This window comes from Typopeltis vanoorti, chromosome 16 (genome assembly GCF_054136105.1).
Source record: "Typopeltis vanoorti isolate ZY-2024b chromosome 16, IOZ_Tvanoo_1.0, whole genome shotgun sequence".
Lineage (NCBI taxonomy): Eukaryota > Metazoa > Arthropoda > Arachnida > Uropygi > Thelyphonidae > Typopeltis > Typopeltis vanoorti.
In genome coordinates, this window is record NC_143564.1 from 81,049,270 (window position 1) to 81,067,466 (window position 18,197).

General features: G+C 34.2%; 1 protein-coding gene across 2 annotated transcripts in view; it reads left to right on the top strand.

The window, feature by feature from the left end:
- The window catches only part of Crag (DENN domain-containing protein Crag), a 718,705-nt gene that overhangs the window by 59,021 nt on the left and 641,487 nt on the right, over window positions 1-18,197 (top strand). For both annotated transcript variants that reach the window (XM_090406570.1, XM_090406571.1), the window contains exons 4-5: window positions 4,078-4,134; window positions 10,743-10,812. In XM_090406570.1, the coding sequence (XP_090262696.1) occupies window positions 4,078-4,134; window positions 10,743-10,812 (127 nt within the window). The remainder of the gene's footprint in view (window positions 1-4,077; window positions 4,135-10,742; window positions 10,813-18,197) is intronic.

Here is an 18,197-nt window from a genome sequence, read left to right on the forward strand (position 1 = left end):
CTGCTGTTTTGAAAATCGTGACTCCAGCCAGATGGGTACCCACAAGTCCTTTATTGAACTCCAAAAGATCCTTTGTTTTTCTTGTTGTGATCAACAGTTTTAACAATTACTGACCAGCAGCCTTCTTAAATAGTTGCCTATAACATGTGACCAAGTATTTTGTATATATGCTGTTTAATTGACATTTATGTACATCTGTATGAAGGATTCTTCATTTGGTATGTGTATAAGTAAACTAGTCATGAAGATACTTCATGCACAAACTTTGTTTTCTTACACTTGGATAAAGGATTAAACCAAGAATATAATTTCTTGGCATCTTTAATTTTTAGTATAACCATGTGTAAAAACTTGCAACACACTAGAAAACCACCCCATCCTTATGTCATAAGGAAGAAATGTCTTTCCAATTTGTGTTCATACCAAAACTTGGTATAAGTGCAAATGTAAAGAATTTTGTAAAATTCTAATCAAGTACCCTATTCTCAACAATAATCATGGCCTAAACATCTCAAGAATATGGTTCACACACATTTAATCTACAATTTCTGTTTCAGATTCTCCAGCAATCCCCTCCTCCAAGACTCTAGCAATAATTTCAGATACTGTAATTTCTCCTGTAATGCATGTGTTTATTCATGTGTGATAAATAAATATGGGTATAAAAATCACAAAAATGCAAATTTGTGTTAGCTCATGATTTTTCACAAGATAGATATGCACAAAGCATATGAAAAATTGTGCAGTCATCTAATAAAAATCAGATGTTTTAGGAATACGTACTGCATTATAGGAGAAATGCAATTACTGATTAATTTCAGCTCTTAATTCAGATATTGTTTTGGCCACTTCAGTTTTTTTTTTTTTTTTTTAATTTAATTAGTTGATAGTGATCTCTAGCCATATAAATAATAGGACACTTGTGTTTAATGTATGTTTTCCACCATAGGTTAGGCTAATAGTTTTAATCAAACTATTAGTTGAATTAACAGTTGATCAAATTATTGATACTTGGGCATACTGTTTTCACTGCAATATAGCTTGTTTCTTTATTTTATATATACCGTATTTTTCCGTGTATAAGACGATACTTTTTTCTAAAATTTTTAGACCAAACATTTGGGGTCATCTTATACATGGGGATGGGGGTAACTGGTTGAGAGACCTGCAGTTGCCGTGGCAAAACTGCCAGTACCTTGTCTCTGTGAACAGGCTTCTGCCAATCACTAGCCTTTGTTAACTTTGTTGATTGATGTCATTCATGACCGATTCTGAATAAACCAATCAGAACTCTGAAAGCATTCATACGTCTGCAACTTGTTGGTGGGGTAAGTTAATGCATTAACAATATTTTGAACACTAGCCCTGAAAATAAAAAAACAATAAAGAAAATGATATGCCTGGAACTGAGAGTGATGCATAATTTCTTAGTATCTTAAAAATATTACCTAATTACTAAAGATACTTTGAATATTTTAAAAATATCAAATGCTTTCTGTTTTATGTTTAAAATATTGATTTCTTAATTTTGAGTTCGAAAAAGTAGGGTTCATCTTATACATGGGGCCAGGGCCGTTGCCAGATCAGATTGCGCCCTTAGGCAAACAATTAAATATCGCTCCCTGATCGATTACAAGACAAAAATATAAGAAAATCCCCAATTGCTATTTTGTTTTTATTACAAGAGAAACATTAATGCAAAACAATTACATAATAATATTAATTAAATGTTTGCTCTATGGGGATATCGCACAATAAAACTTTTATAAGCTCTTCTAAATTTAAATTATAAGCTTAGAGCAATATGGCTGAACGAGCTCCCTTGTTAAGCTGCACCGTGAGGCAGGCTGACTCTATGCTACACCCTATCGACGGTACTGCATGGGGCGTCTTATACATAGAAAAATACAGTATATATGTATGGTGTGTGCGTGTACTGCTGATGCTGATCTTAATATCAGTGTTAATCAAAATGGTAATTATCTTTTTTTTTTTATATTAAAGTTATTACTCTGACATGGTGGTTTTTTCATAATTTACCCATATTGAATCACTGTGTAGCCACGAAAAAAAAAAAAAAAACATCAGAAGATAACTTGTGCAGAGGTCCCCCCTCTTTGGCTACAATAACTTATCCTTTTTTTAAGCATTGGAAGTAACACTTTTTTTTTTTTTTTTTTACATGCCTGCCTGAACATTCATTGTGATTGCCTTAATGATTTGTTCGCCATTTCTTTTCCCACTATTTAAATGGGAATTTGAAGGCAACATTTATGAAAGCAATAATTTTCCTGTGATATTAACTCTTTTACACTGGACAATCACTTATTCCTTCATGGACATCATGATGGAAAATAGGTCAAACTGACTAGAATATTTTCTCATTCTTGGCAGAATTTAATTTTGCAACAATCAGCTCCTCTGCTATTAATGAAGCTGTGAATCATATTATAGAGTTTATAATCCAAGCAACAATAACTACAATATTCAAGTCAGTTTCTGCCTTTTCCCAAACCATTCTGGATTTCAGAATGTGAAGCAGCCAAGGAAGCCTAAATCAAAGCTTTGAGGTATTTTCTGGAGATATTATACTGTATGAAACTTGATTGCTTTCCAGCGTGCTCATGCCCGAACATGATATGTTTGCTGTCAGAGCTAAAAGGACTTGTGAATTCAATTAATGTATATCACCAGATCAACAAACATCAAGGAGGTTTGAGACAAAATCTGGAACTTGAGACTAAGATTTCTGCTTTTGTTTTAGAGAGAATTGACATCTCTCACAGGATCCTCTTGTTTGTGTTATCAGATGCATAACTGGAAGGTAAAAATCGGTATCCAGCTTGCAAATATTATACTGTACTTTTAGGTCCATCAAAAGTACAGTATAATATTTGTACTGTACTTTTGTACAGTAGTATTTTAGTATAGAATTATTCTTCCTTCAGTTTATTTCAGGTGCTTTAGGAACTGATATTGTAGCTGATAAGTTTGGATATTTTCTTACATTTTTCTGCTTTGAGAAACTGGAAATGTTAGATTAATCACTTACATGGTCTCAGGTGGTGGTGGTGTAGCTAGGATTTCAGTGCACATTCACGATTAACTACCTTAGTTATGAATGTAGTTAAAGCAGTTAGTTATGAATGGCAAAATATCTTCATCATAAAATTGGTAAAATATCCTGTCATTAATGCCCTTCTGACACTGACACCTTTGGCGACTGCCCCAATGCCAAAGTGCATGCCACTGTTCTCAGGCAACCTCTATACCACCGAGATAATAGAGTATTCAATCTGTCAACTATTTTAAATATTATTCATGCACACTTCCTGCAACATGAGGAGATAGGTTAATTTTTGACCCTATTTGACCTCCTCCCAACTATATAATTTCTTAATATCATGCAGAATTAAGAAAGTGCATGCTTTTGGAGGAAAGAAATTCAAATGCAGATGCTTGTTTCACAGAGTTTAATGACACACACACACACACACACACACACACACACACACACACACACACACACACACGCGAAGCAGAATAATTCTGCACTGTTCATATACTCATGAAATATCATGTGTAACTTCAGATGGTAACCAGAATCCACATTCTGCCTCATGTGCAACGACAAATGATTAACTACAGCAGTCGAGTGAATGCATATGTTAAATCACATAGATACAGAATAATGTATCTTGTAACTGACCCATTATTAACTCATTGCTGCTAATTTCTCTGCAGACGACAAAAGTTTTTTTCTTAAGCAAACTGTGGGGGTGATGGAACAATATGGATGTCATATTTGTCTTTGGTGCTTAGTTACATGGAAAACTACTTTTCCCAAAGTCAAATTTCAGTGATATTAAAAACTCATCTACTGCATTTTTGTATTAAATTTTCCTTGCAGTTTTAATTTTTTCTGTTATCTTGAAAAACTACTAGTTTTTGGAGTAGCAAAATGTTGGTAAGTTAATTTATATATATTAAGCGGCATTCAATCCTTCATTCCTAATTAATGTTAATCAGACCTTCTTAGAGTAGAAAGAAATCACATATATTTTTATTTTATTTTAGGGTGAGATACCTCCTCATGCATTCTGCATGATAAACAAAAATTTGAACAAAGGCATGGTAAGTATATAAAATTATAAAACTTTCATTAGTTTATAGTAGTCAGCATTCTTGTTATTACAAGAAAACCTTACTTCATACATTATAGCTTGAATCTTTTAATTCAGTGAAATAACTCAGTTGGTATTGATAGTAATGATTCCAACTAATCAGTAGGTATTGATTAGTTGGAAAGAAGTAAGTTTGAATCCTATCTAGGAAATACATTTATATGGCTTTTCAATTGAAATCGAATTAGCCAGTCTCCGACTGAAAAAGTAGTTTCCACTCCCTGGTAACTAGATTTTCATCACACATACACAAACTGGCTTGAATGTACATATAATTACCATAACTATATGCTAGCCTAATCATAGTTTATTGCTTCAGCCATAATTCTAAAATGACAATCGTTCATTGAAAAACATCGAGTAGGCTATATCATATTCGTAATTAAAAATATACCTATTTAGAAATACAGTAACCCCCCCCCCCCGAGTTACGTAAGTAATACGTTCCATAAACCTTTACGTAACTTGAATTTTACGTAAGTCGAATTTATAAATTGCTTAAGTGTAACTTTTCTTAAGTGTAACTTCATAAAAAACTGCAATATTCATTATTATTATGTGTATGTATATATACAGATATGTACAGTATATTATTTACACAGTATTATTTTATAAATGAAACATCATGCAGCAGTATTTACTCAGATATAAACTATAAAAGTATGAAAAATATATAAAAGAATATAAAAACAAACTGAAATAACACTTTTCAAATAAAAAATGTCTTGTGACAGCTAATTTTTACCTTTTTTTGTAGACCTTTGTTTTTTAGATTTATTACCAGTGCATTCGGTTTTACATTTCGAATCCATTTTAAGGGTAAATAAACAACGAACACTAACGGTGATAAACAAGTGACTAAACTAATCGCGCGAGGCATGGACTACTGATGGGTCAGGGAAAGGAGGAATTGTTTACGGAATCCTTATTTCTAATAGGTAAGTTTCAATTTAATGTTACGGCTTTTGCACACTTGCCCTCTGCTGCTCTCTGCGTTTACCGGTAACCTGTCATTGCCTGTTACTATTCATTACATTTGCTGTGAATGCCGAGTCTAGTTAACATTATGTCGTTGCATACTGCAATGCATGTCAAAGACGCAAAAGCCACAAACATGTTCATACACGCTAGTAGTTGTAATTTTCGAGATTTATTACGTAATTGCGAATTTACATAAGTTGCGTATTACGTAAGTCGGGGGGGGGGGTTACTGTATAACATTTCTAAATAGGCATTAAAAAAAAATCAACTAATGGCTTTCGTTCTACTATATGGAGTAAGCAAGGCTGTTTTAACCCTATCCAACTTTTGGAGACTGAGAGGGCAATTCGATCTCCACCGGTAGTCAATCACAGATAGCCAACCCAGGGCTATTACTAATTATACATGTTACCGATGAAGAGATGCAGCTGACAAGTGCTGCCATCTCGTGGTCCCTAATACTATGTTTTACTGTCTGAAAACAGTGTGGGTTCTACAGCCAATTTTCTTTGGATTATGGGATGAAAAACCTACTTGCCTGTGCCAGAGATCAACTAACCCAGGAACCAGTCAAAAAAAACAAAAAACTTAGTAATAGTTCCTCTAGTTGGCAACTGGAATAGAACTTGCTGTGTTCTTCCTTCGGGTGGTCTAGCACTGTAGGCAGCACACGTCACTTCCACTGAGCTACACAGGCACTCAAAGATACTGATTCCACTGACCTAATGCCAAAACCTGAATCGAACCAGGGACCTTTAGATAGGCATAATGAACAATAGGCTTTTGAACAAAAATTTGTTTTATTCTAAATAATATTTAAAAGGAAATACCTTTTTCAAAAAATAACTTGCCACCCTCCATTTTGGGTCTTAAATATTAATTCAAGTTAATTCACAACTTATAAACACACAAGTAAGTTTGTTAGCTTACTCACACACTTACATATGTGTGTGTGTGTGTGTGAGTAAGCTTCTGACCATAAAGAAACACTTTACAGTCAGTCATTGATGATTCAGTCTTGATATTCCATCTTTTACAAACATTCTCTGACTGAAATCATTGAAATGATAGTTTTCCTCAAGATATAGTTTATCATTTTGATATCACTGCATTGTGACTATAAATTTTTGTGCAAAGTAAGGAACTGTAATACTTTCTTCCATTTCTATAACCCTTGCTAATTATTTTACAAAAAAATTAGAACAATAGCTCTTCTCTTCTATCAATCCACATCTTTGTTTTCTTTAGGTGTGAGGTTAGGTCAATAACGTGTTTTTAGTCTCCTACCTTGGTTAAACATTTTGTTTCTCAGATAAAATGCTTGCAACATTTAGGAATTTAGAATAAAAATGTAATCAGAAATGAAACATCTCCCCCTTCCCAGGCTGCTCTGTTAGTGGGGAGGGAAGATTTTTTTTATTCCAGAATTCATAAATCCCACATGATGTGAAAGTACTTCATGTACTATATTTTTAGCTAGCCTGCTCACACTGGGGAATAAAAGTCTTAAAGGATTTAAAATTTTTCATTGACTTCATATTTTGATTATATTTCTATTTTTTGCTTCGCAAATTTTCTGTATATAATAACTCAGATTTCAGTAATATTAAACTTGTATGAGTACATTTTTTTTCCCTAATGTTCTATTTTACTTTTATTTGCTCTTCAACATAAGATTTCCCAAATCTCTTACACTGTGTGATTGCTGTTTACCGAAATTGCTTAAAAAATGATAGAGCATTAATTTTTTTTGTGTGTTTTCTGTTTCCTCTGACTTATTCTTTGCTTGATTTTAGGTTTGTAATTCCTTTCATGTTCATTCATAACTATTTTTAATGTGCATAGAGCCGTTGGTATAAATGAAGCCTTTTGGTTGGAAAGACCTGGGTTCAATTCCCATCCATGACACGAGACACCTTTATCTGGTCTCTCTTGACTAAAGGTGAGTTAGCTGGTCTCATACGGAGTAGGGAAGGTTTTCCCACCTGGAAACTCAGATTTTTCTTCCCTCAGAACAGTTAAACTGGCCCGTGAACACACATGGATCTACAGTCATAAAATACATACTTAATCCCTCACTAGAAGGACTCAGCCAGTCCTAAGGGATGGTGGAGGAATGAGGGGAATACTGCATGAATAAATAAATAGTGTGTGTGCATATATGCCGGAACCCTGCAAGGATAGTTAGTGCGAGGGGATATTGCAATTAATGCACTAAACCAGACTCTTCAGGAATGAGTTGAGGATTCATTTGCATTGGTCAGTTCTGCTTGGCAAAAAATGTATTGATATTAATAAGACTTCGTTGACAGATGATGTATGGATAGAATGTAAGGTGTCTTTCATTTTCAGGGAGGATAGACAGAACAGGATGGAAGGTGGTGAATTTGCTGATGATAATAGTAGCCAACAAGGGTAGAAATTTAGCAGATATGCAAGAATATCTGCTTTGTTGCTTTGTTCACCAAGTGATTACGTATACCTATTCCCCAGCTAATACCGTATTTACTCGAATATAACTCGCCTTTGCGTATATCACGCACCCCTGATTTTACCTTACGAAAAAAGAAATTAAATTTCGCATATGCCTCACACTTGAAAAAAAGTTCAAAACTTAAAGAAATAGATAGTGAATGTTATGGCATCTTCAGATGTTTTGGAATTTGGTTGAAGAAAATCAGCATTTCAACTCAACAATCGTCAGCTTGCCTTTGTCGTTGAGTCATGCGATCTTTTGTTAATACTGCACCAATCGTATGCATAGAGATGGAAGCAACCAGTAGAGAAATGTGGGAGTGAGAGCATTGATTTCTACTCGATATTTGACTGCACAGGGGTGGATTAAGATTAAGAGACTATCATTAGAAATGTTGCACAACTGGATTTTGAGAGCTTGGGACATGATTTCACCAGAAATAATTAATTTAGTTACAGAAGCATTGTCGCTAAACTTCAAATATATTGCATGATAAAGATGAGTTTAATAATCAATGTTAATAATCAATTAACATTGATTATTAAAATTTAAATGCATTAATTTTATAAAAATGTGAGCAATTATAAGTTATAATGAATACCGAGGATTTAATTAATTATATTTTGGGGCATGTGTTGAGGAAAGAAGATAAAATAATAGTAAAACATGCTCTAGATTGGAACCCACAGGATAAAAGAAGACTGGGAAGGCCAAAAAAAACATGGAAAAGATCAATACTGAAAGAAATAGCAAATATTAATAAAAACTGGAACCAAATAAAAGCAGAAGCAAAAAACAGAATCCACTGGAAAACAGTGGATTCATCAGAAAACCAGAAAAGAAACAGCTGATGAAATTAGTAAATACGGGCCAATCAGTCTCATAAATGTTGCTGGTAGGGTACTAGAAAAACTTCTGATAAACTGAATAATGCACTTTGTCTACCCAAGAGATCTATTAAGCAGCAATCAGTATGCATTTAGACCTTAATCAAGCACAGTAGATGCAATTATGGAGGTTAAAGAGTTCACAGAAGATGGTCTACAGCAAAAAAAAAGAAAACACATAATAAACAGTGTGAATCATGAAAATTATAATTATTAGACAAAAAAGGTCGATTTGCCTTTAAAAAAATGCTTTGCATTAAGAGTGCGTAGATTAAAAAAAAAACACTAACATTTATTATTATGTGACACCTCCAGGGAGTCCAAAGACTCATCGAGGGAGAATGTGCCAACAGCATCTAACCATTGATCCCCTTCCAACTACTAACCGCTCAAACTTGCTTAATTTTTTGCGCCATTTTAGAGCCATTAGTAGCAGAGACTCTACCAATCAACCAACCTTTGCTGGCAAGCTAAACTTTTTATTTTTATTTTATAAACCTAAAATTTAGCACTGCTAAACAACTTTGTGAGAGGTAGAAGAAAACATATAATAAACAGTATTATGACTCATGAAAATTATAATTATTAGACAAAAAAGGTCAATATGCCTTTAAAAAAATTCTTTGCATTAAGAGTGCTTAGAAAAAAAAAAAAAAAAAAAAAAAACACTTTAACATTTAGCAATGTTAAACAACTTCCAGTAAGAACTCAGTTCACCTCCTCAAGTCTTCTAATTTATTTACGTATGTAATACAAAAATCTGCATACCAGTAAATCCTTTATTTTAATGTCACATGGTGATCAGCATTCATTTTGTTAAAATCATGGAGACTACCACTGTGTTAAGGGTAATAACTTTAATTTCTTTGATGTTTTGACCTTCATATTAAGATCATTTGGAGTATGCATATAAACATACAGAGAAACAATTGACATTACAATTCCAAACAGTATGCCAGAGTAATTTGGTCAACCTGTCTATACTTGCCTCATTTCTGGCATTGTTAGACCATCACTGTTGTTGAGATTAGGGTGGTTGAATTTTTACAGCCTCTTTAAATTTTACATCACACCTGGTTTTGGTGTGATGTAAGGAACAGGTGCATTTCCAGTCAGTTCTCTGTGGAGTTTCCAGGACATGATCAGAAAGGCCAGATTTGCAATAGTTAGCATTAAAATTTAATGTGTTTAATGTGTTCCTAAACCAGTTTTGCCTATACAAGGCAAGTTACATGTGTGCTGAATGCAGTTACACTCTAGGGTGAGCTAGTGGAGGAAGGAGATTCTTGGCAAAGTTAAATAAGTTCTTTAATTTTGCAGTAAGTTTAAAGATGTCAGCATTAAGGTTGTATTCGTATAGTAGTCTGTTTATTTTATCCAATATTCCTTTAATATATGGAATGGCTACAGTTTTATTGTAATCTAGTTTATTTTTATTTTGAGATTAAAATAAACTTGTTAATTTAGGTGGCATAGTTAGGTGTCTAAAGTTTGGGTCATGAGGGGGGGGGGGGATAACAAAAACATCAACATATCTGAGCCAAACATTGGATTTTAAAGTCAAGTAATCTAAAGCATGTTGCTCAAAAGCTTCCATTTAAAAGTTGCCAATAGTGGTGATTCAATCAGTATTTAAAATAAGGTATGTACACTGGCTCACCACTATTGGCAACTTTTAAATGGACGCTTTTGAGCAACATGCTTTAGATTCCTTGACTTTAAAATCCAATGTTTGGCTCAGATATGTTGATGTTTTTGTTATCTCCCCCCCCCCCCCCATGACCCAAACTTTAGACATTAATGATACAGCAATAGTGGTATCATTAAAGGTTAATAAGAATGATTTCTGGCCATGTAAAACAGGATGTGGCTTTGATGTAATGTATCGTCACCGGAGGTTATGCCAATTTAATGGGTTGACCAAATTACTATTACTCTGGCATACTATTTGAATTGTGTGTGATGATGATAATCTTAATGTGAAGGACAAAATGTGAGGAAATTAAAGTTATTAATTACTCTTAGCATAATAGTAGCAGTGGCCATAATTTTACCAAAATGAATGCACACAATGATAGTTTTTGAATCCCTTATTTATCCTTAGTATTTACTTCATTTTATTAAGTTTTTAGGCATTTTGAAATTTGACATTCCTTTATGGAAGCTATTTTTGGGTATATTTAGAATAATTAGTCACTTAATTTTCTTTCTAAGGTTGGATCAGATGTGTACTTGTGTTACAAGAAATCAATGAATAGACCGTATTTACTCTCTTATAAACCAAGTAAGTGTTTTGCATAATTTTTAATTAATGGTTTAACTTTTATGTAATTCATTAGAAAATAAAATAATTGAATGGTCCTTTAGGATAATTCTACCCATAACACATTGGAAACCTGTAATATATTAGTATTGTGAATTGGTTAAGGCTAAGATAATCTGGGAATTATGCTCTTATGCTGGAATATTGTACTTCTCAATCACTGCAGAACTCTAGCAAACCGAGTAGCAGTCTCCCATGTTTCTGGAAATTTAAGTTCAGTGAAAATCATTTAATAGATTTGTGAAGACTTTCAAGAACAGCCATCATTTTTAATGGTACTTGTGACATAAAGTTATGCCAAGACTGGTGAACTCTGCAGACTTTCTGTTCAACAAGGTAAGCTACTAGCAAGGATTTTTCCTTTTTAAAACAATGCAGTGACTCAAAGATACTTCTTAACTTTGTTAAATTTAAAGAAACTATGAAATCATTTTGTGCTCACCTCATTTATGGCAATGCTAGCTATGTGCTTATATGAAACCAACTACAAGTCACCAAACGTGATCTCACTCTCAACATTCACTACATCTCTTTTCTTCAAGAGAATATATTCTCAATCTTAAACAGTAATAACCTTTTCAACTTAGTTTTAGACTTATCTAGGCAGTCTCTCCAACAATCTTATAATAAAAAACTTATTGTTTGCCACAAGTTTTGACTCACTTGCTCAAAAGCAAAAATCAACCAAGGTCAACCCTGAAAAAACAGATGGATTGTTCACATAATATGACCTCACTCATGAAGAAACTTCATCATCATCAAATTCCTGCCATGTACCCTCAAGGGGCATACAGGATATGATAATACTACATGAAAAATTTACATCATTACTAACTTCCTATCTACAATTTTCCTCCAAATCAGTCTGTTACTTGTCAAGACTCCAACATTATCAGATCTTATATTTCTATCGTCTAAGGCACATTGTACCGTATCAATCCACCTATATCTTGGTCTTCCTCCGGGTCGTTTTGCTGCCAACCTGGCAGAGAACACTTGTTTTGCTAATCTTTCCTCACCCATTCTGTTTAAGTGACCATACCACCTGAGATTAGCTCTGGTAACGCATTCCTGGATGCTGACAATATCAAGTTCTTTCCTAATATCCTTGTTTTTAATATGATATTGCCATTGTTGCCATCTGTTCACGCCTCTAATCTTTCTCAGGACTCTTATATCTGCAGTCTCTAGTCTTTCGTGAAGTGTTTTACTTCTGACCCAGCTCTCAGATCCATAAGTTAAAATTGGCTTCAATTTTAACTTATGGATACAGGTCTTGTATACAGGTAATTTATTGTTCCGACTAATTTCTCTCTTATTCCATATGAATTTATTCAATTGACTTCCTATCATACCAGCTTTGTTGATTCTGTTGTCTATTTCCATATTTAATTTACATCATCACTAAAAATCTTGCCCGAGTAGATGAAATGTTTTACTTGTTCCACAGGTTCTCCATTCACAACACAGTTGACATTTTCAACGATTCTGCCTATTTTCGTTGTCTTTGTCTTTTTATTACTGACCTTCATACCATATCTATTACAACAGTTATTCAGTTTAGTCAGGAAATCTTGCAGACTTGTAGCAGATTTATTTAGAAGTATAACATCATCCGCATAAAGCAAAGCGCTGACATTAACATCTCCAATTTTGATATCATGTTTAATACCACTTTCCTTCATAATGTGATCCATATAGATAATGAATAACAGAGGAGGGGATAATGTACATCCTTGTCTCATTCCAGATTTAATATTAAACCATCTTCCTGTACTTCCTTCAATTCTAACTGCTGACTTGCAACTCAAATACAGAATAAGTATTGCTTGATGTAATGCCTCATTGACACCATAATAACTGTAGCGTATTGAATAGCTTCTTTCTTGGCACCTTGTCATGTGCCTTTTCCAGATCAACAAAACCTAAATACAGATCTTTGTTATATTCCCAATATTTCTCCACTATTTGTCGTAAAGTGAAGATCTGATCTTGACAGTCTCTATTTGGCTTGAATCCAGCTTGTTCTTCACCAAACTTTCTTCCACAATTCTTCTCAACTGCTTCTCAAGTATACTGGCATAAATCTTACCAGGAACACTCAGTAGAGAATTACCTCTGTAATTCTCAAATTCAGTTTTATTTCCCTTTTATATATGGGTGCTATGAGCTCTACTCCAATCATTCTGAACTATACTTCAGCATTTCTGGTCGAATATCATCTACTCCTGCTGCCTTTCCACATTTAAAGCCTTTGATGGCTTTTTCTACTTCAAGTATGGATATGTATTCCTGACTGTATGTCTGTTGAGTGTTTTTTACCACTGTACTATCACTGCTTGTTTCATTTAGCAATTTTTCGAAGTAATTACTGCATACTTCAAGGATATCTTTTTCTCCAGTTTTCATGTCACCCTTATCATCTCTAACTCCTTTTACAGCACTCTTTCCTCCATTTCTAAGCTTCTTCAACAATCTCCAGAATATTTTGCGACCTTCTTGATATTTATTTTCTATGTTCTTGCCAAAGTCCTCCCATGACTTTTGTTTAGCTAGTTTTACGCAATGTTTTACTTTCTTACATTTGTCTCTGTATTTTCTAAGAGCACAAGCTGACTTATTTGCCAGGAATGTTTGAAGGAAGAACTGAAGAAACTTCAGTACTTGTGAAAGAATATGATTGTTATAGTGCCTAAAGAAAAAATACCTGGATTTCCTGCATAACATTGAGAGGAGCAGCCTAATCGCACTCTCAAAAGATGATGCTAATAAATTCCAAATAGTAATCTCCTTAGTACTACTTAGAGCTAAACTTCCTCTCCCAAACTTATCTTCAGCTTAAATCAAGGCCCTAAAATCACTGAAATATAACAACCAGCTCATCATAACTAAAGCAGAGGAAAAGCTGTAGTAATTATGGACACTATCAAGTACAACAGAAAAATTTCCCTTCTATTACAAGATCAGTCCATGGATGAAGACATCATCAGTTTCCTGATAAATACCCTCAGGCTACTCTGACAGCACTACATGATTAAGTTTACATTATTATTAATCTCCTATTAACAATTTTCTTCCACATTAGTCTAATTTCAGCACTCCAATATTGTCATATCTAACATTTTGTGCTGCTAAGTTCCTTCTGACTGAATCAATCCACCTTGGCATTAAACACCTCTTTTGCTAATATGATTCTGACATTGCCATATGTTCACTCTCCTAATCTTTTTTAGAACTAGCCTACCTCTCAGATTCATAACATAAAACTGTTGGGCTTTAACTGTATACTTTTAGTAGTATACACTGTCTTGTATACTGCTAGTTTTCTGTTTTGGTTAATTTCTTTCTTGTTCCTTATCAATTTATTCAGCTGGATGGATCCCCACAATACAAACTTTGCTTATTCTGATACTTGCCTTTACAGTAAAACCCCGCTTAACGCGAATTCGATATGCGCGATAATCAGTTAGCATGATTGAGTGGAATGATGCCATTTCCTGCTTTACATGAGTGATTAATCAGTTAATGCAATTTTTTTTACGTTATGCAAAGTTTTATGTTACATGAAATTTTTTGTTGCCAATCTGCAGCGAGTGGAAAAGCTGGAAGTCATTAAAAGACATGAAAATAGTGCTAGTAATATAATGATTATGCAAGACCTGGGATACAATGAGTCTATAGTTTGGACTATATTAAATAATAGCAAAGTATACAAAGAACAAGGAAAAGTTGCTATTGTTCTATAAGCATGCAGATCACCTGAAATAGAAGCCATTTACTGATCGAGATGGAGCGTCTTCTATCACTCTGGATTGAGGATTATAACCAAAAAAGAATACCTCTTAGTACAGGATATGTTCAGGCAAAAGCTCTCTATATTTTTACCTCATTGAAAGAGACCAAACATTCAAGAGGAATGTGAAAGCTTTACTGTGAGTTTAGAATTGTTTTGACCATTTTAAAAATCGAAGTGGACTACATAACATAAGAATAACTGGGGAATCTGCTAGTGCTGATAAAGATTCTGCAGCCAACTTTCCTGAAGAATTGCAAAGGATAATTCAGGAGGATGATTATGACAATCGACAAATATTCAATGTCGACAAAATTGGTCTCTTTTGGAAGTGTATGACAACAAAAACTTTCCTACTAAAACTGAAGCATCTCAACCAGAATATAAAGTATCTAAAGATCGTCTTATACTCATATTAGGAGGCAATGCAGAATGGGACCTTAAACTCAAGCCTATGTTAGTTTATTGTGCGCAAAATCCAAAATTTAATATTTTGAAGAAATCACCACAATTGGAAAAGAACTTGGATTTAATTTAATTCCTAGGTCTTCTTTTAATCTCTCGTACTTTCCACACAAGCTTTTGCGAAAAATTCATCAGAATTTCTGACAAAAATAAAAAATTTCAGCCTTCTGCATACAGACATCTTGATCTGCTTTGATATCCTATTTTGATATTTTATGTTATTTGATATCTTATTTACTGGTGTACCTCTGGCTGACACTCCAACTATTATCAGAAGAGCTCCAGACAATAGTTGAACTCTTCGACTTTGCCATGCACTCAGGCTATTTCGTCTGTAGAAATCAATTTTATAAACAGATTGAAGGAACCACTATGGGATACCCTTTTTCACCTGCACTTGCCAATATCTACTTAGATCATCTTGAGTAATCCCTGTTCTCTTCAGTACACAATCTCAACTTTCATTTTTGGGTATGATATGTGGATGATGTGTTTGTCATCTGGCCAGATTTATTTAGACGCATCTCTACCTACTTTTTAACCAAAATTAACAGCTCTCTCTCTCTCTCTCTCTCTCTCTCTCTCTCTCTCTCTCTCTCTCTCTCTCTCTCTCTCTCACTCACTCACTCACTCACTCACACACACACACCAACTTCACCATGGAAAATTATCCTTTCTGGACATCTTCCTTTTTGGAATACTTGCTACATACAACAGGATTCAGCATGTGATATATCTAAAAAAAAATAGACATCTTCAAATCTTTGTTCAGTAGAGCACATGTTATCTGCTCCAGTTCTCATTCTCTCCAGCAAGAATTGAGAACCATCAAGAAAGTTTAAATGCATTCTGGGCACAAGCCTATCCTTAAGAAACCTGAATGGCAAGTCCCTATCCCATACATCACAGCCATTTTGGAGATAATTGCAAAGATCATGAGAAGGTATATTTTAATTCCTACATTCTTCCCTTTCAACAAAATCTCCTCTTGATTACCATCCATGAAAGATAACAGCTCTCTCCCTCCCTGGTATTTACCAAGTTCATTGTGAGTGCCTCTGCTTTTACTTTGGACAAACAGGACATTCTGCCTAAAAACGATTACAGTAAAACCAGTCATCAGTCATATCAATAACAATAAACCTGAAAAATCTGGCCTTGCTTAGTATGGAGCAGACGCTGACTACAATATCCTCTGGTCCAATACTTGCCTTTTACATTGGTGCAGGTTTAGGTTTGAGCAGTTATTTAGAGTACTGAAACACTTCTACACTGCCCAAACTTTAATCGGATTGACTGTCTCTCTATTGCCAAGATTTGGGGATCTCATTCTCATAAATGGCAAGCAACAGTGCACTCCCCCCCCTTTTTTTTTCACTATAATGATATGTCATTCAATTAATTATCTAAATTTTGTTAATTTCAAATCACTTAAGATTACAATTAAAGCCAAAATTAAAAATATTTTATTTCGTAACCACCCATAATGTGGCACTCCAGCACGTGACTCAGCTCTGTAAAGAGGATTGACATTCTTTGTTCTAACCTCACCTTGTGATATGTGCACTAATGATGGCCAGTTAATTTCTGGTCAAAATATTTGCGATAATAAAGATATTATATAAATTATTTATTCTTGTGAATACATGTTTCTAATACACATCCATGATAGTGTGATTTAAGCTAATAGACTGTTGGCTGTAGACCACAGTATTACTACTAGCTAAGTCAGCAAAGGAGAAATAAATATGCTTTTAATTGGCTGAATGAATTTTTAACAGGTTGGCTTTAGGACAAGTATTGTTCTGTCACTCATTTTTTACATATTACTCTGATTTTCCCTGAGTTAATCTCATCTTCCCATTAACATGTTACATGCAGTAGTCTCTCACGACTGTCTAACGTGAACCACATAATCTCAATACGCTTATAGCATGGTTGTTCTTATCTGCATCATGTGTGATGGTGAGGGATTGGCTGGAAGGCAGGTTCTAATGGACAGTCACTTAAGACTTTCACAGATGACTCAGTGGTATTTGAACAGCTTTTTAGTTGTAAAATGGATGTTATCCAACCCATATAATCCTATATACATAGTCTGCTTTGTCTGTCAGTGCATGTGTTCTGTCAATTTTAGAAATAGAAAGTTTTTTTTTGCTTAATTACAAGGTTAATATATCTAGTAAATTTTATCAGATGAAAATTATATTCTTATTTGAATCCTTTACCTCTTATAATTGGTGGAAACCACACCCAGGATAATAATTTTCCACATATATATATATATATAGCTATATATATCTATGTAGAAAGTTTTTTAACTTGGGTATACTGTGTTAAAGATACCAAGCAATTTTATAAGCTAGGTTTTAATCCTTTTTTTCCCAAGTAAGCAAACAGACAAGTAAGTCAAGTTTGTGCCTGAACGTAGTTCAAGTCTGAGGCAACTCATGGTAAAGGTGGAGTAAGCTCTGATCACTTTCCTTAGTATTTCACCCTAATGCAAAGAACATCCCCTTACGGAGATGTATGATGCTATGCATTAAAGGCAAGGGCTACTACCCAGACCGGTTTTGACCTTTATTGAGGTCTCATCAGTGGGAGCCAGACCATAAAATGCCAAGGTTGAAGTAATGTAGAGCTTATAAATTTTACCTAAACAAGTTGCCACAAGGTGCTTTGATCTTATTAAAAAAAAAAAAAAAAAAATCTCAGGATGAAAGTAAGATGTAGAAAGTTTTTTAACTTGGGTATACTATGCTAAAGATACCAAGCAATTTTATAAGTTAGGTTTTAATCCTTTTTTCCCATGTAAGCAAGCAGACAAATATATTCAGTAAAATATTATATCACTGTTATTAAAATACACTGGATTGTAGATGGTTGTAGAAAGTTTTTATGCTTTGGTTAAGAGGTAAATTATACCAGACAAATATACCAGACAAATTTATTGGGGTCCCAGCCCTATTGAGACTTCAAAGGTGAAAACCAGTCTGTGTAGTGACTCATCCCATACTGCATTGCAGTCTTGAAAGGAAGTGTGCTATGCATTTTGGGATACTAAAGCAGTTGAAGCAAAGTCAACAGC